The sequence below is a fragment of the Diabrotica virgifera genome, chromosome 1, assembly GCF_917563875.1.
Source record: "Diabrotica virgifera virgifera chromosome 1, PGI_DIABVI_V3a".
Taxonomy (NCBI): Eukaryota; Metazoa; Arthropoda; class Insecta; order Coleoptera; family Chrysomelidae; genus Diabrotica; species Diabrotica virgifera.
The window spans coordinates 204323306-204345016 of NC_065443.1; the positions used below are offsets into that span (position 1 = coordinate 204323306).

At 31.5% G+C, this 21711-nt stretch overlaps 1 protein-coding gene across 1 annotated transcript; it reads left to right on the forward strand.

Annotated features, from left to right (window-relative positions):
* The first annotated feature begins 12507 nt into the window (after positions 1–12507).
* On the forward strand, positions 12508–21391 carry LOC114335077 (uncharacterized). The gene is made up of 3 exons (XM_050662439.1): positions 12508–12548; positions 16075–17609; positions 21384–21391. The coding sequence occupies exons 1-3, from the start codon at positions 12508–12510 to the stop codon at positions 21389–21391; spliced, it is 1584 nt and encodes a 527-aa protein (XP_050518396.1).
* The last annotated feature ends 320 nt before the right edge of the window (positions 21392–21711 follow it).

The following is a 21711-nucleotide window of genomic DNA, read 5'->3' on the forward strand; positions in this document are numbered from 1 at the left end:
CAGTATGGTGCAAATGAAAGCAATAAATTCGTTATTTCGTAAACCGGCGACTTTAAGGAAAAATGCCGAAACAGATCAGTTTTTATTTTTAAATTATGACATTTTGACATATATGTCATACTAGTGACGTCATCCATCTAGGCGCGATGACGTAATTTATGATTTTTTTAAACGAGAATAGGGATCGTGTGCTAGCTCATTTGAAAGCTTAATTAATTCTCTATTGAGTAATGTAAACAGTTACATAATTATTTATACAGGGTGTCCAAAAAAATTTTTTTTACTTAAATTTTTTGAAAAAAACGAAGAATTTATGTAATTTGTTTAATTCAAAATACATTTTATTGCTGTCAAAAATCAGAAAAAAATGTTTATATCACAAATAAACTTTAGCACACGACCCCTATTCCTATTTAAAAAAATCATCGATTACGTCATCACACCCAGGTGGATGACGTCACTAGTATGACATATATGCCAAAATATCATAATTAAAAAATAAATATCGACCTCTTTCGGCATTTTCCTCTAAAATCTCTGGTTTATGAAATATCGAATATATTCCTTTCATTTGCAGTCTTGCACCATAGTATATGTTTTTTCAAGTTCTTTCTCCTGAATGAAACTTTAATAATTAAGATCAGTTAATTAATAATTTTATTTTGACGTCTCGACTTCTACTTAGGGAATCATTCTCAAAATACAAAACATTAATAAATTAAAACAAATTTTGTTGTTTTTACTTGGTAAATTATACTTTACTTATAATTTAATTTTATATGACTCATTCGTATTGACAATTCAGACTTTCCAGAGAACGGCAGTTCTCGCCAGTGGTGCACAACCCCCGTACAAGTTACATACGACACTGTATATACACAAATTTTCGATTTTCTAAATCTGACTGAATTGAAAATTGAGCCAAATCCCATCTTAAATTAGAAGAAAAGACTCGCTCATCCATATGTCAACCATCCATTTTGGTTCAAGGGGGTGGATTATACGGCCCTTCCCATTTAGGGTTTGTTTTTCGTTCTCGTCCCATAAACTCCCACAAATTTCGAAAATTTAAGTCCGACCTTTGCGACTTCTGATAGTACTGATCATTACCTTTCCAACGCATGTTTAATTTTAAAAATCGGTTATACCATTCAAAAGTTACCGAGCTCAGACATTTTATTCAATTCTATGTACAAAGGAGAAAATGTTTGTATGTATGTATGTGTGTATGTTTGTGGAAAAGTTACACCGATCTGAATTATTTTTTCTGTGTTTCAAGAGGGGGTCAAGGCCGATTCAGAACCGGTGTAGCTTGTGACTTTCGATTAACCATAAGCCAGCTATAAGACTAGGTAGGTATAAAACGGCATATTTTTGGGGGGTATATATCTTAGGTTCAAGGAGAGACAGGAAAACCGTAAATACACCAAATCAATAGCGTTGAGTTAAGCTTTCAAATGGTGCTGAAACGGTTAGGATCAGACACATACGGCTCAGTATAGCCGAAAAACTGAAAAACAAAACTTTGAAAATTTTGGTTTTTGGACAATTACTCAAAATTTCAACCTACGAACTGCGCCAATAACTGAGCGTTTGTAGGAGGAATCTAGACGCGTTTAACAGTGTATACCTCATATCTAGAATAATTCGAATTTTTACGTTATAGGCTTCATACGTGTGATGAAATCTATCTCCTAAGGGAAAAACGGTTTTTCAAGCTCAATAATTCCTGTAATACCTTCAGTTATCATACTTGACCTTGGATGCATAAGATACTACTTGTCAATACGTTTCACACTCATGTTTAGTGATCAAAATCGGTTAAGCCTGTCCAAATTATCAAGCTCCAAAGTATAATCCATTTGACAATACTCAGCTAGCTTCAAAATACAAACTCTATGAAAGTTACTCTTTTGTAACGCGTTTTACTTCAAATTTATGGAAACATGTTTTAAAATAAAACTAGAATTTTATTTTCCATCAAAATGAAAATACATTTTCGCGCCACGTAATATTCATATCAATCAGCTCTTTTGTAGCTTTAATATTGTATGCGCCATTCATTTTTACGGCGTTTAGCGGTTTTTTATTCTTGTATCAGGAGTTTTTCAAAGTTATTTATAAATTAAATGTATGAAGTTAAATGTAATGTTTCTCGATTCCACGTTAAGCGTTATAAATGGTCGCCTTTCTAGCATTATCTCTCAAATGATCTAGTGCTAGTATCCATCGAATGTACACTAGATTTTTTTTCTATTCGAAAAAGATTGAAAAAAAAATATTGGGATGACCGGTAAATGAACTCGGAATGCCCTATCAAATTTAGCGTCGTAACCACTACAACTACATAAACCATTTCGGCGATATAGGTCAAATGGATTATACTTTGGAGCTTGATAATTTGGAAAGGCTTAACCGATTTTGATCACTAAACATGAGTTTGAAAGATATTGGCAAGTAGTATATGATACATCCAAGGTCAAGTATGATAACTAAAGGTATTATAGGAATTATTGAGCTTGAAAAACCGATTTTTCCATAGGAGATAGATTTCATCACACTTATGAAGCCTATAACTTAAAAATTCGAATTTTTCTAGATATGAGGTATACGCCAATAGACGCGTCTAGAGACCTCCTACAAACGCTCAGTTATTGGCGCAATTCGTAGGTTGAAATTTTGAGTAATTGTCGAAAAACCAAAATTTTCAAAGTTTAGTTTTCCAGTTTTTCGGCTCTACTCGAAACTCGAAATCGTCAGATTAAGATAAGGTAAGTTAAGTACATGCAAGACAGTCCATATTTTAAAAATCTGACGATTTGAGGGGCGTAAGGAAACGGGCGGGTCACAAATTTTCACAAAACAAAAAGCGAATATTTCGCGAAATGAAAAAGATCGAAAAAGTATAAATACTTGTTCAATATTTTTCAAAAATCTTTCGAATTATACCAAATACGATCCCCCACGGAGAAGGGTGGGGGTAAATTAAAAATTTTAAATACGATCCCCGCGATATTTCGCGAAATGAACATCAGATAGAAAAACTGAAAAATACACGTATTCAATATTTTTGAAAAATCTGTCGAATGACACCAAACACGACCGACCATGGAGGTGGGGTGGGGGGTTACTTTAAAATCTTAAATAGGAGGCCCCATTTTTTATTGCAAATTTGGATTCCTTACGTAAAAATAAGTTCGAATGTTACGTATTCCAAACATTTTTTCGAATTATGGATAGATGGCGCTATAGTCGGAAGAAACGATTGTTGGAAATGAAAAATTAAATTAAAAAATGGAAAGTCGCCCACTTTATGGAAAACTTAACTTAACATTTTTGGTTTTAGGACCTACTCTTCACAACCCAATAGGTCCCCATAACGCTCGAGTAACTGCAAATTTAGCAAACTTTCCTCCCCTACTACTATCTGTAATATAAAAGTAGAAAATTACCGACACCTTATTTTTGTGATTCCTATATAATTCCATTCGACTAAAGACCACGAATTGATCTACTTTACTTTCATATCAAACCATCAGAGCATAAAAAATTAAAACAAAAAGTAATTGAAATATAAACGTTAAATCATTCCGAAAAGGAAGGTGCTATTATTTGTTCCGGTTCCATTGTCCATGGTCGAAATTGGAAGTAGCTTTTTTAAAGACCAGTTGCGGAGATCTACATTCCAAATATCAATAATGACTGAAATTTTCTCCGAAGTAAAAGTATTTCATTCACGTCTATTGAATTCAATTAATAGGTTTGTAGAGGTCAGTAACAATAATGAGGAGCTTCTTTCTTTTGCTTGTTATGAAGTCTTGTCAGAAGAAGTTGAATAGTGACTTGTAATTTTATACTGGCATAAGTTAGGGATATAGAAGATTACGCTCATTTTTATAGTTGATTTTTTCGTGAACAGATTAAGGGATTCCGCTAAAAAAATTTTTATTGTTTTAGATATTTCTTTAGTATTTACAAAGTTGTGCGAAAGTTTACTCAAACTCCTTTTTTGGAACTTATACCAGCTAGAAGAAAAGAAAAGTTTTTTTTGTTAAGTTTAAAGAACCCTGTAGGGAGGATAAGGAACAAATGTGAGTATACGTCGGAATCGTATGATAGTCTTATGTTTTACGAACATTTTGTTTTTTGAATATCCCTGATATCTTTAGAAACAAATAAAATAGGTGGTTTTACTCCTTAAGAGGAAACAGTAGCGATCAACAGGTAGCGAAAACGCGTTCCAAGATTGCGGCTGTAATTTTGAATATTTTTTCGAGATATTTGGCACACGTATTCGTAATATAATAAAGAATGGCGGTACAGAGCCCAATTTGAAAAATATATTAATATGTGGAAATTACTCTGTAATTAAATAAAATATTTAAAAAAACGAGCCTGTACCGCCATTAAGAAGAACAAAAAAATACACTTTCTTCAAATAAACTTTTTTATCCGATGCCTAGATTTTGTGTCATTTTGGAACTACTAAAATTTTTTATTTCATTAGTAGTTCCAAAATGACACAAAATCTAGGCATCGGAGAAAAAAGTTTATTTGAAGAAAGTGTATTTTTTTGTTCTTCTTAATGGCGGTACAGGCTCGTTTTTTAATATTATATTTAATTACAGAGTAATTTCCACATATTAATATATTTTTCAAATTGGGCTCTGTACCGCAATTCTTTATTATATTACGAATACGTGTACCAAATATCTCGAAAAAATATTCAAAATTACAGCCGCAATCTTGGAACGCGTTTTGGCTACCTGTTGATCGCTACTGTATCACCTTAACATGTGTTATCATGGAGACAAAACTAAATTGATATAATATAACAATAAAAAATAACAGTTAACAAAAGTTTAAAAACAGAAAGCGACGTAACGTAAACAATTCTTATCGACACCTATAAGAGATATTTCTCATCCAGGTAAGCGGTATGCACAGTGCAACATAAGAAAGACGAGATTGTTTATTGGAGGCACTGTGATGTTTTGTGGTGGAATTTCCTTGAGAGTAAGTACGGATTTGGTGTCTACGTGGAGGCTCTTTAAATAGCTAGAGGTAGGTACATTACACAGATTTTTTTCTTTGAACACTCTTTTCCTTTCGCACTATATATAGTAAATAATTTAATCTTAGTGGAATGATAAGACATGACCTCCTCACGTATCGCATGTAGTCGGTTAAAACACATAAAAGAGTAAAACCCTCTAGTTTCTTTGTTACTAAAGATATCTGAGAAATCTAAAAAATAAAATGTTCACAAAATACAATATTACAAAATAATATTAATGTTTACTCACCTTTCCTGGGTACAGGGTGTCTCAAACTTTTGTTTCGGTTAAAACACATGTTAAACTACACAACTGTATATTTTTATTGTTTCTAAAGATATCAGGAAAATACAAAAAACAAAATGTTCACGAAACAAGACTATAATAAATGATTCCAATGTATACTCTCATTTCTACCTCCTTCTCCCTACAGTATGTCTCAAACTTAACATTAACGTTTTTCTTAAGAAAACATTTCTTTTCTTCCACCCGGTATAAGAACAAAAAATAAATTCGAGTACACTTTTTCACAACTGTGTCAATACTAAACAAAAATCGAAAATAATAAAAAAACCAAACTAGCGGAATCCGTTAATCGTTAATCCGTTAATCAGTGTATTTCGTCCTTTTCATTGGCTAGAATTACTGATGAGTTTATATGACATCATTATTATATGTGGTGAGATTATAAATGGTAACTGACGTCTGCCATAATATTGGAGGTTAAATATAATGTCAATATAATCTCAAATAATTGTTTTCAAATTATATTTTATTTATTTAGTTATAATTTTAACAGAAGTTTATTTTTTAACCAACTTCACTATCCTTGATTGGTCAATTAGATTTGTAATAGTCTTGTTGTATGGTAGGTTTAGTTAGGCGTTAATTTTAAGAAATATAGGTGGCTAAATGGACACAGCTCCCAAAGGCCATAAAAGAAGGAGAAAAAAAAATAAACAAACAAAAATCTTACATAACCTTCTATAGGAAAATTTCAGTTTGACTCTTACAGTAAATAGTTATATTTGTTTCACACTCTTAAAGACAAAGAGAAACAGTGTAGCCGGCAGCTGCTTTTGTAAATACATATATGTATGTTTTTTATTTGGCAACAGCGCTTTCCTGTTAAACTTGACGGCAGCTTTGTTTGATGTCAAGTTTGTACCGGTGGGTTATGTCATTAAATCTATGACGTGCATTTTTAATTGTTTGACTTTTAGTTTAGTACCTACCTACAGTTAAGTCCATGAGTCTTTACCCGTGCATCGTTAATACCTGGCGAGATAAAACACATACTTTTTATCTAGCATCATTCTCTTCCACGCATGAAACTAATGACAAACCAGCTGCCGCCTGTTATTAAGTAAAAACACATGTTATTTTTATGAACGATCTAGACTCAGTGCACTGAAAAGAGATAGGTACAAAGAAAGACGACTGGGGATGTTTTCACATATTTTAAGTATATACAATTTCTGACGTTTGTTTACTTTTGTGGCTGTCAGTTTGTTGAATTTTTTGCTGTTATTTTGTCGAATTTTTGCATTTTGAATTTTTTTTAAGGTATACAAACAGTTGTTTTCACAACTAATTTTATATTGGAGTTAGAAATTTTTTTAAGTTTATGTTATTTTACGATAAATTTTGACAACGTACAAATAACTTCATTGTTGACACAGCTAAGAAATGCTTGTGTTTAATGTTCTGCCAAAGTGAATGAAATAACAAAAAGAAAATATGTTATCGAATTTTTTTATAAATTGTTTATTTATTTCTTGATCAATGATAATAAAAGAATTTATTAAGCTACTTCAAATGTAGCTGTAATTATGCACCAAAATTTTAAAGCAAAACTTAAATTTTTTGACATTCTATTTATTTGATAACGTCAACTTTTATACTATAACCCGTGATCGGAATAATATCCACTTTCTGTCACATACTGTTGTTGCGTTTAGTAAATTTCCGACTTATTTCGTATGCTTTAAATTTTAAATGACACACGGGTAAAAACTCGGGGACTCAACTGTATGTATACTCATTTTTATATAAATAAATAACAATTTGTTAATATTAATATATTTATAGTTAAGAAAACCTCTATGTTCTGTGATCGACGTTTAATAATAATAGTTAAAAGGAGGTTCCAGTATTTTAAAATTGTAAGTGTAAGTTTGAGAAATAAATGATAACTTGCGTTAGTTTGTTTTATTCGAGTTGAATTGGCTTATTGGTTATTGGCGTTCAGTGAAACCTTATGTATTATTAATTATATGCATTCTCATGAATATATTTAATAAAAATAAATAAGGTCATAGATATTTTTATTGCAGAAAGGTTTAACAAATGTTATAAATGTCGTAAATATATGAAATCTTTGACTTCACATAGAAACTAACTAACTTGAAGATTTCAGTCAAAAAGACTGAAATCTTCAAGTTTCACAGTGTAAACTGGATTCAACTCCATTCCACTGTCTACTTTATTACTTATTGAGTTTGACAGTCGTTGCTCCTTACGATTTATGTTACAGAAGGCTTCTACGCGACCTCCAGAAGGATTTATGGAGAGAACAGCACCAAATTGTTGAAGAGATGATCATCCAATTAGACCAAACTGAAGCACGAAGATCAAGATATCATCTGTCTGTGTCTTTTACTTTTAAATATTTTACAAATAACCCTCTTCGTCAAAGGTCTCGGTACCGACTGTTCTGGTAATAAACATAAAGTACGGAAATGTTTAAAACTCAAAGACATAAAATCACTAATAACTTGTCCAACACTATAATAACATTATTATCAGATCATGTTTAATTGTACTTACCTATCTCCCTTATGGCCTTATGGACTGCTGCAACTAATCTTGCAAGAAAAAGTAGAAGAAAAGCGAGGACCAGGAAGGCGAAGGATTTCCTGGCTGAAAAATCTACGTACGTGGTTCAACACAACAACCACAAATCTTTTTAGAGCAGCAGTGTGCAAAGTACAGATTGACATGATCGTCGCCAACATCCGAAACGAATAGGCACTACAAGAAGAAGAAGACCTATCTCTCTATTTTTACGTAATTGTGTTTTATTTTAACCCACTGTTAGCCCAGTAAATAAACGGGAAATACGGCGATACCGTGTAATTTTCAGGGTCAACTCAGAATTGCATGAAAATTTTGATTTAGGTTCCACTTACCCTCCACTTCAAAGTTGAACTTGTGCCGTTGGTTGCTTTTTATAACTCAAAAGTTTTTTTGAGTTAATAACTCAAAAACCAAGTTTTTATCGAAAAAAATATTCTTGGCACAAAAGTAGCTCAGAAAAAAAAACGAAATAAATTGGGTATTCTCGAAGTATATACACCCAGCAAAAGCAAAGTTTCAGTGAAAGTGAAATAATTAAAAAATGAAGCACTCTTCGGGAAAAATCCATCAAAAGTTTTTTAAATTACTTAAAAAAGCTTCATTTTTATTTTCTATTAAAGTTTCTACCATTAATATACCGAGTTATGGTCAAAATAAAGTTGGCCCCTTGATTTGGTAAAAGAAATTGTGAAAACCCTCTGTTTACAAACTTAAGTATTTTTATATGATCTGTAAGATTCACCGGTTTAAAGTGCTTACTTTCGAAATGGTTATACTTGAAAGGGCTTGAACGAGTCACTAATCATGAATGTATGCAAACTTTGAACAGCCATATCTTAACCAATTTTTGTCTTACAGAAAAACAAAATGAAATCATAAGTTTTTTTACTCTTTGAGATTTTTGGTATCACTAATACTTTTTAGATTATTTTGACAAAAGACCATTTTTCTAAAATTTTTAGAAAAGTATTTTTTTACTATAAAACCAAATTTTTTCAAAAATAGGCTCTTTGAACCAAACTTACATACCGTTTAAACAATACACATACATAAAATATAAATATAAATATAAATATAAATATAAATATAAATATAAATATAAATATAAATATAAATATAAATATAAATATAAATATAAATATAAATATAAATATAAATATAAATATAAATATAAATATAAATATAAATATAAATATAAATATAAATATAAATATAAATATAAATATACATATAAATATAAATATAAATATAAATATAAATTTACATATAAATATAAATATAAATATAAATATAAATATAAATATAAATATAAATATAAATATAAATATAAATATAAATATAAATATAAATATAAATATAAATATAAATATAAATATAAATATAAATATAAATATAAATATAAATATAAATATAAATATAAATATAAATATAAATATAAATATAAATATAAATATAAATATAAATATAAATATAAATATAAATATAAATATAAATATAAATATAAATATAAATATAAATATAAATATAAATATAAATATAAATATAAATATAAATATAAATATAAATATAAATATAAATATAAATATAAATATAAATATAAATATAAATATAAATATAAATATAAATATAAATATAAATATAAATATAAATATAAATATAAATATAAATATAAATATAAATATAAATATAAATATAAATATAAATATAAATATAAATATAAATATAAATATAAATATAAATATAAATATAAATATAAATATAAATATAAATATAAATATAAATATAAATATAAATATAAATATAAATATAAATATAAATATAAATATAAATATAAATATAAATATACATATAAATATAAATATAAATATAAATATAAATATAAATATAAATATAAATATAAATATAAATATAAATATAAATATAAATATAAATATAAATATAAATATAAATATAAATATAAATATAAATATAAATATAAATATAAATATAAATATAAATATAAATATAAATATAAATATAAATATAAATATAAATATAAATATAAATATAAATATAAATATAAATATAAATATAAATATAAATATAAATATAAATATAAATATAAATATAAATATAAATATAAATATAAATATAAATATAAATATAAATATAAATATAAATATAAATATAAATATAAATATAAATATAAATATAAATATAAATATAAATATAAATATAAATATAAATATAAATATAAATATAAATATAAATATAAATATAAATATAAATATAAATATAAATATAAATATAAATATAAATATAAATATAAATATAAATATAAATATAAATATAAATATAAATATAAATATAAATATAAATATAAATATAAATATAAATATAAATATAAATATAAATATAAATATAAATATAAATATAAATATAAATATAAATATAAATATAAATATAAATATAAATATAAATATAAATATAAATATAAATATAAATATAAATATAAATATAAATATAAATATAAATATAAATATAAATATACACGTAAACAATACACATGCATATACATATGTATGTATAAAGGTAAAGCAGTAACGATTAATTTTATTTAGGGTGCTAAATATAGGGAGATTTTCACGATTTTTTTAACCAAAAACAAGGGGCCAATTTTATTTTGAGCGTAACTCGCTTAGTTTTCATTTTTTAATTATTTTACGTTAACATATTCGATATGTTATTTGACGAATAAGAACGTATTTTTAATAGCAAATAACTCGAAATGTATTAACTTACATAGAAAACTCTATAGGACCACCGTTGCTTAGAATTAGTCAATTTATCCATTTCTGGACTAATTAAACGCGCTTTTTTTTTCACCCCTGAGAAGAGGTAACTGTCACCCTTCCCCCTCCCAAGTAAAAGCAACCAACGGCACAAGTTCAATTTTGAAGTAAAGGGTAAGTAGAACTAAATCCAAATTTTCATGCAATTCGGAGTTGACCCTGAAAATTACACTTCAATACGGTCATTTACTGGGCTATGTCTATTTACTTAAAATTTTAAATGATCCATGTACCTATAAATTAATTTAAGTAGTTTCTGTTTTTCCGGTGACATTTCTTTCTGTACGAAGTACATTGGTACAGTATTTAACATAAATGCATAACTGTATTTATGTGGCGTGTTAGACACACTCATTAGAAAAGAGTAATTAAGTATAACGTAAACTACATTACATATACATAATGTTTATACCAAGTACCTATATGCATAATATGTTTGAAATGAATATTTTTATATTTGCATTTGTTTATAACTGCATGTAATTTCCGTAACGCTCTAGAAATCTGAACATTTTTTTATTATTTTAGCTGCTAATGTTGCTTAATAAAAATTACCAGAGAACGGGAGTTCTCGCCAGTGGCGCACACCTACACCCCCTACACGCGACACTATATTCGCGAGCTCAAGCAAGGGTGCTGCCGCTTATTTGGAACTAGAGGAATTGGAATGAAAATATAAACCAATCATCCGTTAACCTATGTATGAACGTCGTTTGAAAGCTTGTCGGATGTGTTCATTTAATTAATAATTTTTTTATATTAATTAATTAAATTAATAACAATATTAATTATAGAAAAATACGTTATCCCAATTACATCGGCCATTTTCATGCAACTGCACTGCCACCTATAGTCGATTGAGTTCGCGAATATACACGAAATTTTCGATTTTCTAAATCTGACTGAATTGAAAATTGGGCCAACTACCATCTTAAAGTTCAGGAAAAGACTCACCCATTCATATGTCAACCATCCATTTTGGTCCAAGGGTGTGGATTTTACGGCCCTTCCTATTTAGGGTCTGTTTTTCGTTCTAGTCCCCAAAACTCCCAAAAACTTCGAAAATTTAACTATGAACTTTGCGGCTTCTAACAGAAGCGATCATTACCTTTCCAACTCATGTCTAATTTTGAAAATCGGTTACCGAGCTCAAAACCGAGTTCAAAAGTTACCGAGCTCAGAAATATGAGTCAATTTTTAATTAAAAAAGGGAAAATGTTTGTGGATATGTATGTATGTATGTGTGTGGAAAAGTTAAACCGATCTGAATTTTTTTTCTGTGTTCGAAGAGGGGGTAGGGCCGATTCAGAACCGGTGTAGTTTGTGAGTTTTGACTACCCATAATAATAATAATAATGATAATAATAATAATAGCTTTATTGCCCAACAGTTTCCCATTTATAGGACAAATGCAGAAAAAAAATAATCACATAATTCATTAGTATAACATCTACAAAGTAATAGTAGAGACCTAATCTAAGTAAAGAGAAGCCATTTTTAACAAATCATTAAGTGAGCACGAAAAAATATCACAATGATTGCAAATACTATTATAATTCTTACACATGACAAAAAGAGGCGATTTAACTAATATATTTGTTCTTGCTCTTGGACACTTAAATAAAACGTTTGATCTAGATCTAACTCGAGGAACGTTGAAATTAATTTGTGCTAATAAATCACTACAGTCAATACTGTTATGTAATAATTTATACAAAAATGTTAATGAACTAATTTCTCTCCTTAATTCTAAACTAACCATGTCAACTCTACAACATAATGTATTATTATCACATCCACGGTTAGGATAGATTCCATCAATTTTAAATATCAGATATTTTATAAGTTTTCTCTGTACTTTTTCAATATCTTTTGTATAACAATTATATATAGGATACCAAACTAAACTGCAATATTCTAATTCTGGACGTACTAGAGAATAGTATAATAATTTTATTGGTGTTATGTTGGTGAAGTTTCTGCAATTCCTAATAATGAAACCGTACATTCTCATAGCTTCAGAAACTTTTTGTTCAATATGCAAATTGAAAGTTAACTTGCAGTCAAAAATGACACCTAAGTCTTTAAGGCTATTACATTTTTCCAAAACAGAGTTCTGAATTATATAGTGTTAACTGTCGTCAATTTCCTGCAAAAACTCACTACTTTACATTTTGCAGAATTTAATAGTAGTTTGTTATTAGTACACCATGTATCAATAGCAGTTAAGTTACGCTGAAGTTCTAAACAATCGCCAATAGTGTCGATCTTACAGAAAATTTTCAAGTCGTCCGCAAAACACAATTTTTTACAGTTAATTTCTTGAAACAAATCATTAATATAAAGTAAAAATAATAACGGTCCTAGATTGGAGCCTTGCGGAACACCAGACTTAGACAGAATTAAATCTGACTTAAAGCCATTATAGAATACATACTGTCTCCTTCCTATTAAATAACTACCAAAGAATTTAATTAAATTAACAGAAAATCCTAAATTTGATAACTTGGATAATAAATACGGATGAACCACCTTATCAAATGCCTTCGAGAAATCTGTATATACGACATAAATTTGTCCTTGTTCATCTAATACTTCAGAAATAAATTGTGTCATCACTACCAGGTTTGTGACGGTAGATCGTTTATCTATGAATCCGTGTTGAAAAGGTGCAATATAGCCGCGAACACACGGATATATACGATTATACAGAACAATCTCGAAAATCTTTGAGAAGTTACACAACAGAGAGACAGGTCTGTAATTAGATATATCAGATTTAACTCCATTTTTAAATATAGGACATACTTTTGACTCTTTCCATATTTCAGGATATTTTCCAGTTTCCAAAGACAAGTTAAACAGTTTTTGAAGCGGTTTGACAAATATTCGTGTACAATCTTTAACTAGAAATGCTGGAATATTATCTGGACCAGTCGTCATTTTATTTTTTAATCTTTTAAAAGCTTCCAGAATTTCATTTTCTTCAAATTTCAAAAAATTAATGGTTGGTAAATTAAAACCCTGAACGCTGATGCCCTCTGGTTCATTATTGTCAGTAGATACAAATACTTTTTCAAAAAATGTTTTAAAAGCGTTGACAATATCTTGGGGATTATCAAAAGTATTTCGCGATGACTTATTTTTAGTATGTACATAAGACCAAAATGATTTTGTTTCAATGGTAATACTGTCTTGAATGTTTTCAATGTAATTGTTATATGCAGTTTTAATTTGCTGTTTAATAACATTGCGCAATCTTTTATATTCTATGTGATATATTTCGTTTCCTGTTTTTCTATACTTTTGACGGTTTTTGGCTTTGAGTTTAATATTTTTAATAATATCTGAGTGATACCAATTTGGATACTTATGTTTATAATTTTTGTATACCGGAACATATCTATCAACTATTGTATACAATATATTATAAAATTGCTTTAATGCTATATTTACATCATCGTAATTATCTAAAAAGTCCCAATTAGTTTGTAATAGTTCAGAATACAGAGAAGTGAAATTTGCTTTCCGAAAATTATACATTTTCGAATTAGAATTTGGTAAAAACCTAATTTCCTTTTTTCCCAAATTATTAATCCTTATCATAAGTGCAGGATGATGACCATCTTCTTTAACCAGTGAAGAATCATCATGAATAATATCACATTTCTCTGATGACATTACTAAATCCAACAAACGACCTAAGTTATTAGGCACATCATTGTATTGAACTAAATTAAATAAACTTAAAAAATCTAATACAGTTGATGTTTTTATATCTAATCTGCTTTGATCTACAAACTTGGGTACATTGAAGTCACCTAATATAACAATGGTTTCATTAAATATATCCAGTTGTTCTAAACATTCAAAAAAGTATTCGAAGTCTTCAGAACTTAACTTATCAATAATATAAAGAACTAAAATATAAAATTTTCTATAACCAACACAACACTTTACAGCTAACATATCGATTAGGGGAAACTGTAGATCGTATGTGGATACATCGATAACAGACGATTTAATCTCCGTCTTCAGCGCTAATAAGACGCCTCCCCCAGTGGTTTTATCTACAACATCAAATTTTCGATCCTTTCTATACAGATTGTATTGATCAGGAAACAACTCTAGACTGGACACATCTTTGTTCAACCAGGTCTCACTTAAAGCAATAATGTCATATTCACCCTTACTTACACTAGTATAAAACTCTGAAACTTTAGAGTTAAGACCACGTACATTTTGGTAATAACATATAAGTTCACATGCTACAACACTGTCGGGCTCTATTGGTTTAAAGGCACTACCTTGGGTATACCATTCATATACTTGATTTTGAAAGATCAATTTCCACTCGCATTCATGTTGTTTAGTTCAACCTTTACATTGTTGTAATAATTAATTTGATTTCTAGTTCGATCAAATGACATTGACACATTTTTGTAGTTCCCATTTCTTAGAAATTTAGCTTGCCGTATTAAAGCAAATACATCATTTTCATCATTTATTATGACCTTAATTGGTCGAATTCGCCCTTGGTTAACTTGCCCAAGTCTGAAGAGCTTAATGTTGGCTGTTTACGATTTAAATTAATTTGTTATATTTTATTTAATAGTTATGTAAATCCCGCTGCGACGGGCCTGGACTGGTTTTGTCACAACATATAGTTCCAAAATCTAATGCCGAACCAGCCGGTTTTCATATATTCCTGTTTTCATGTATAATGACTTGGCCTCGAGACTGTGAAGAATAAACACGTTCTTTTGTCACGCATTTGTAAAATTGTACAGTAGTCAGTTCTTAAATAAATTCGTAAAACTGTTATCTACGTTATTGTCACTCAACTGAAGTGAAAGAGATGTATTCTCATCAACCAATGGTCCTTTGTTCGCCGTATAGTGCATAAGATTATTGAAATTCAGCGTCAATAATAAATTACCAGTTTAAATTTTATTATTACCAGTAAATTCAGTCAGCCAGTTCAAGACGGCTATCATCACGGTAAAAAGTTAGTGAAATCTTCGATCAACAACGACAGGTTTTGGAAGAACTTTGTTTGCCGCTGTAATACAAATGTGAGTTTTTCCTTTTTATTGATTTATTCCTATTCTAACCAATATTTTTAAATATTTCGTTACCTTTCGCTTTGTGTGAGCCAGTTTTTATTCAAATTTATATTTAATGATATTTGAACTTTATATTTTTAAATGAGATTGCCAATTATATTTGTAATAAACTGAAACTTGAATTATTTTAAAATTAGAATCGGTTTTTTTGGTATAAATTGCTTTCATTTAATTAATAGTATTTGAATTATTTCGGAATAGGATTGATATTGATATTAAGCATAAATCCGAAAAGTTGCGTAAAAGTAGGGAATCTGTTAGAAATCGTCTCGATACCTTCGCAAAATACATTGATAAAATAGCTATACCGGGGTCGTCGGATAATTTGCCTGTCACCGAACTTTCAGTCAGATTAGATCGGGCTGAAACGATAATAGAGGAATTTGAAGTTGTTCAGGGTAAAATAGACGCGTTAGTAGATGATGTATCAGTTGAAATAAAATATCGTGAAGATTTTGAAAATGTTTATTTTTCTACTATAGCAAAGGCAAAAGAGCTTCTGCAGCCTAAGCCTATTATATCTAGCAACGAAAATGCAAATCAAAGTTCAGTTTCTGATCGTAATAGCTCATTCAATTCAGGGATAAAGCTCCCAACCCTTCATTTGCGTCAATTTAGCGGGAACTATTCAACCTGGTTAGATTATCATGATTGCTTCGATACAATAATCGTTAAAAATAATGATATAAGTGACATTCAGAAATTTCATTATTTAAAATCATCCCTATCGGGGACAGCTGAAAAGATAATAAATTCTATTAAGGTTTCTGCAGCTAATTTTACAGTAGCGTGGAAGCTTCTTTGTGACCGGTATTCTAATGAGCCTTTACTAATCCATAATCACATCAAGTCCATTTTTAATCTAAAGGTAGTTAATCGTGACAGTTCTAAGTGTCTCCAACATCTAATTGATGGATTAACTAGTAATCTGCGATCTCTAGAATCCTTAGGGGAGCCAGTAAGCACTTGGGACTCAATAATAATTTTTATAATTCTAGAAAAACTTGATCCTGAAACTGTCAAAGATTGGGACAAGGAGAGTCGAGGTAATGCCCCTACGTCGGTAAAGCCTACTCTCGACGATCTTCTAAAATTCTTGCAGCATCGAGCTGATACTTTAGAAAAGTTCGAAGCAAGATCTATCAAGGGAGGTTCTAGTTCCAAAGATCATTCTCATTCTTCATCTCATAGGTCCAAAACTCATACAAGTCAATCATTCATCAATAATGGAGCTTCTTCAGATCTGTGTCCACATTGTAATGGTCCTCATAAAATGTCAACTTGTACTTCTTTTCAAAATTTAGATGTGCATGCGCGCATGCGTGAGGTCAAAAGGGTACGAGCGTGTTTTAATTGTTTATTTATAGGACATCAAAATACCAGTTGCAAGTATGGTAAGTGCAAGAAATGTGGGAAGAAGCATCATACGCTTCTCCACGTTAATGCAGAAAATAGCAATTCTCCAAATGATACTCAATCCGTTTCTTCGGATAATCAAACTCCACAAACATTGTCATGTCATGCAGTTCAGAATTCGTTTGCACTGCTGTCAACTGTCACAGTCCAAATTCCAGATAGGTCTGGAGTTAAGCATAATTGTAGAGCCCTTCTAGACAGTGGTTCTCAGTCACATTTTGTCACGTATAGTCTGGTTTCCAAATTGGGTCTCTCCAAGGAACCTGCCGACATTTCAGTGGTCGGTGTCACTCAAATATCTTCAAGGATAAAGCACAAGAGTAAGTTGTCAGTATATTCGTTATATTCTTCTTTTTCGACAACCTTAAACTGTCTTGTTACTTCTTCAATTTGTGGTCATGTTCCAAGTATTCCGATCGACGTAGACTCTGTCTCTATTCCATCGAATATTCGCTTGTCTGATCCAAATTTCAATATTCCTTCCGGCATAGATCTTCTCATAGGTGTAGAGCTTTTCTGGGATCTTCTGTGCGTTGGACAAATCAAATTGGGTCCTCAGAAACCCATTTTACAAAAAACCAAATTTGGCTGGGTAATTTCTGGCCCACTGCCCAAAAGGTACGATCATCAAATCGTCACTTGCAATTTCGCACATCAGAATGAATGTCATCATCTATCAAGATTCTGGGAAATAGAAGAGTGTCCACTTCTCCCACCTCTTTCAAAGGAGGAAATAGAGTGCGAGGAACACTTTAAATCGACTCATAAAAGAAATTCGGATGGTCGTTTTGTAGTCAGTCTTCCATTAAAGAATTCGACTGATACTCTGGGTGAATCTAGGAGCAGAGCTGGAAAAAGATTCTTTAATATAGAACGAAAACTTCAGAATAATGCTATCATGAAGGATATGTATGTTTTATTTATGGACGAATATATTTCAATGGGTCATATGTCTAAGGTTGAGGAGCCTACAGACCCAGCTCTTTTCTATGTTCCACACCATGGAGTCCTTAAGGAGAATAGTCTCACTACTCAGCTGCGTGTAGTGTTCGATGGTTCTTGCCCTACCACTTCAGGTGTTTCAGTTAACGATCTTCAAATGGTCGGACCAGTTGTCCAAAATGATCTTATATCAATTCTATTTCGATTTAGGCAACACACTTATGTGGCTTCTGCTGACATCGCCAAAATGTATCGGCAAATTCTCGTTTGTCCTTCTGAACGAAACCTCCAGCTAATTCTATGGAGACGGGATCCTCAGGAGCCTTTGCAAACTTATTCTCTGAACACGGTAACTTACGGCACTGCCTCTGCCAGCTTTCTTGCTACAAGATGCCTGCTTCAATTATCTTATGAAAATTCTGAGCAGTATCCTCAAGCTGCAAAGATTATTAAAAATGATTTCTACGTGGATGACCTCCTGACGGGGTCTGATTCAGCCTCAGAGCTTCTTCAACATTGTCAAGAAATTAATCATATATTATCAAAAGGTTGTTTCCCTCTTCGAAAGTGGGTTTCGAACGACCATTCACTTCTTACAGATATTCAGGATTCTTTGGTCCCTCCAGATCTTCCTTTCTCGCTAGGTTCTTTTGAAATTACAAGAACTCTGGGACTGCAGTGGTGTCCAAAATCCGACCTTCTTCAGTATCATATATCCTCTGACGTTCTTCCTAGAACGGTTACTAAAAGGTCTATACTTTCTGGGATAGCCCATATATTCGATCCTCTTGGTCTTCTTAGCGCCACAATTATCATTGTAAAAATTTTAATGCAACGGCTGTGGTTGGAAGGCTTGGAGTGGGATCAAGCTGTACTTCTAGACATCCACACGAAGTGGCTTTCATTTCGGGATCAGCTCTGCCATTTAAACAATGTAAGAATTCCTAGACATGATATCATTGCAAATGCTTCAACTATTGAACTGCATGGCTTCTCTGACGCTAGCGAAGCTGCATATGGTGGCGTTATTTATATTCGAAGTATTGATCACCAAGGTAATATATCGGTGCGTCTCTTTTGTGCCAAGACAAGAGTATCTCCTTTAAAAAAAATTAGCCTTCCTCGATTGGAACTTTGTGGAGCCTTGATATTGTCACGGCTCGTGAAGAAAGTCACAGAATCGCTCAGTCTTCAATTTCATGATATTGCTCTTTGGACAGATTCCACTATCGTCCTAGGGTGGATCAGAACCTCGCCACATCTTCTTAAAACATTCGTGGCTAATAGAGTGTCTGAAATTCAATCCAGCACTTCGTCTAGCGCTTGGAGACATGTCGGTACCAAGGATAATCCTGCGGATTTATTGTCCCGAGGTGTGGAACCCAGTCGACTTATGTCATCAAAAATTTGGTGGCACGGTCCTCCCTTCCTCATGGAATCTCCTGGTAGTTGGCCGGTCCTAATCATTCAGCCTGAGCAAGATCTTCCGGAGACTAAGAAAGTTACTCATTCTTTGGTCACAAGCTTCGTGCAATCCTTTCCATTCCAGAATTACAGCAATTTCTCGTTTCTCACAAGAGTCATTGCTCGTTGTTTGCGTCTCTTCCGAAATAGTTCAGGGTCAAGATGCAGAGTTTCCGATCCTCTCACCACCATACAGCTTCAAGCCTCTGTCATATGTATTGCAAAGATGGTTCAAGCAGAGATATTTCCAAAGGAACTTCATAACCTTTCCAAGGGAAAATCGCTGTCTTCTAAAAGTAAAATTCTTTCTTTAAATCCATTTCTGGATAGTGATGGAGTAATCAGAGTTGGTGGTAGATTACGCAACTCTAAATATGATTTTAATAAAAGACATCCAATACTTCTTCCTGCAAATCATCCTGTTACGACTATGATCTTTCGGTCGGAGCATCTAAGGTTGTTGCATGCCGGTCCTCAGCACTTATTGTCCGTCGTTCGTGAACGTTTTTGGCCTATTTCAGGTAGATCTATTGCGAAACAGGTTGTTCGTCAATGTATACGCTGTTTTCGTGCCAATCCTCCTCAATGTACACCCATGATGGGAGATCTTCCTGCATCTAGAGTAAATCCATCGTTTCCGTTTGCAATCACGGGAGTGGACTATGCAGGCCCGTTCGCTCTCAAAACAAGACAAGGTAGAAACCCAGGTACTTACAAGGCTTATGTTAGTCTTTTTATTTGTCTAGCTACTAAAGCGATACACTTGGAACTGGTCACAGACTTAACTACGTCTTGCTTCCTCGCTGCTTTAAGACGATTTATAGCTAGAAGAGGCAAGCCAGTTCAAATGATGTCCGATAATGGCACGAACTTCGTAGGTTGTCGTAACGAGCTTAAGCATCTCGGTAAGTTTATCAAATCTAATGAAAAACAAATCGCGGAATCATGCTGCAATGATGAAATCAATTGGCAATTTATTCCTTCGCATTCCCCTCATTTCGGTGGAATATGGGAGGCGGGAGTAAAATCTATGAAATCGCATTTAAAAAGAATCGTTACGGGATCTCATTTAACTTATGAAGACTTTTCAACTGTGCTCACTCAGGTGGAAGGTATACTAAATTCACGCCCTTTAAGTCCTATGTCCTCCGATCCTTCAGACCTTTTACCTATAACCCCGGCTCACTTTCTGATTGGGAGGTCCATGAATTCCATACCAGAAGTAGACGTTTCTAATGTCAACCCTCTTCGGCTATCAAGATTTGAACATCTTCAGCAACTCCATCAACATTTTTGGCGAAGATGGTCTTTGGAGTACGTTTCGGAGATGCAGCAGAGACAAAAGTGGAAGGTGAATCAATTCCAAATCAAGGTTGGTGCTCTTGTCCTAATTAAAAGTAAGGACGCACCTCCTCTCCAGTGGTCCCTGGGACGTGTGGAACAGTTGCATCCAGGGGCTGACAACATTTCAAGGGTTGTCACACTTAAAACAGCTAAAGGACTCGTTCGTGTAGCAGTTGTGAACATTTGCCCACTTCCAAGTGAATAGAAGTCGCCAGGTGACAGTGATTATTTATTGACTGTAATATATTGCATTTAATTTCATTTTTAATTGATTGAAAGCTTTCCCTTTCAAGGTGGGGGGCATGTTTACGATTTAAATTAATTTGTTATATTTTATTTAATAGTTATGTAAATCCCGCTGCGACGGGCCTGGACTGGTTTTGTCACAACATATAGTTCCAAAATCTAATGCCGAACCAGCCGGTTTTCATATATTCCTGTTTTCATGTATAATGACTTGGCCTCGAGACTGTGAAGAATAAACACGTTCTTTTGTCACGCATTTGTAAAATTGTACAGTAGTCAGTTCTTAAATAAATTCGTAAAACTGTTATCTACGTTATTGTCACTCAACTGAAGTGAAAGAGATGTATTCTCATCAACATTGGCAGTATTCACATTAGGACTTACGCTTGAGATTATTTTTTGAACTTCAGACTTATCGCTATTCTT

What these genes read in the sequence shown, in the direction of transcription:
- LOC114335077 (XM_050662439.1), top strand. Translation starts at nt 12,508, where the DNA reads ATGTCAACTCTACAACATAATGTATTATTATCACATCCACG. An exon ending in GTATTATTATCACATCCACG is followed by an intron (nt 12,549 to 16,074) that starts GTTAGGATAGAT and finishes ATTTCGGAATAG; the next exon opens with GATTGATATTGATATTAAGC.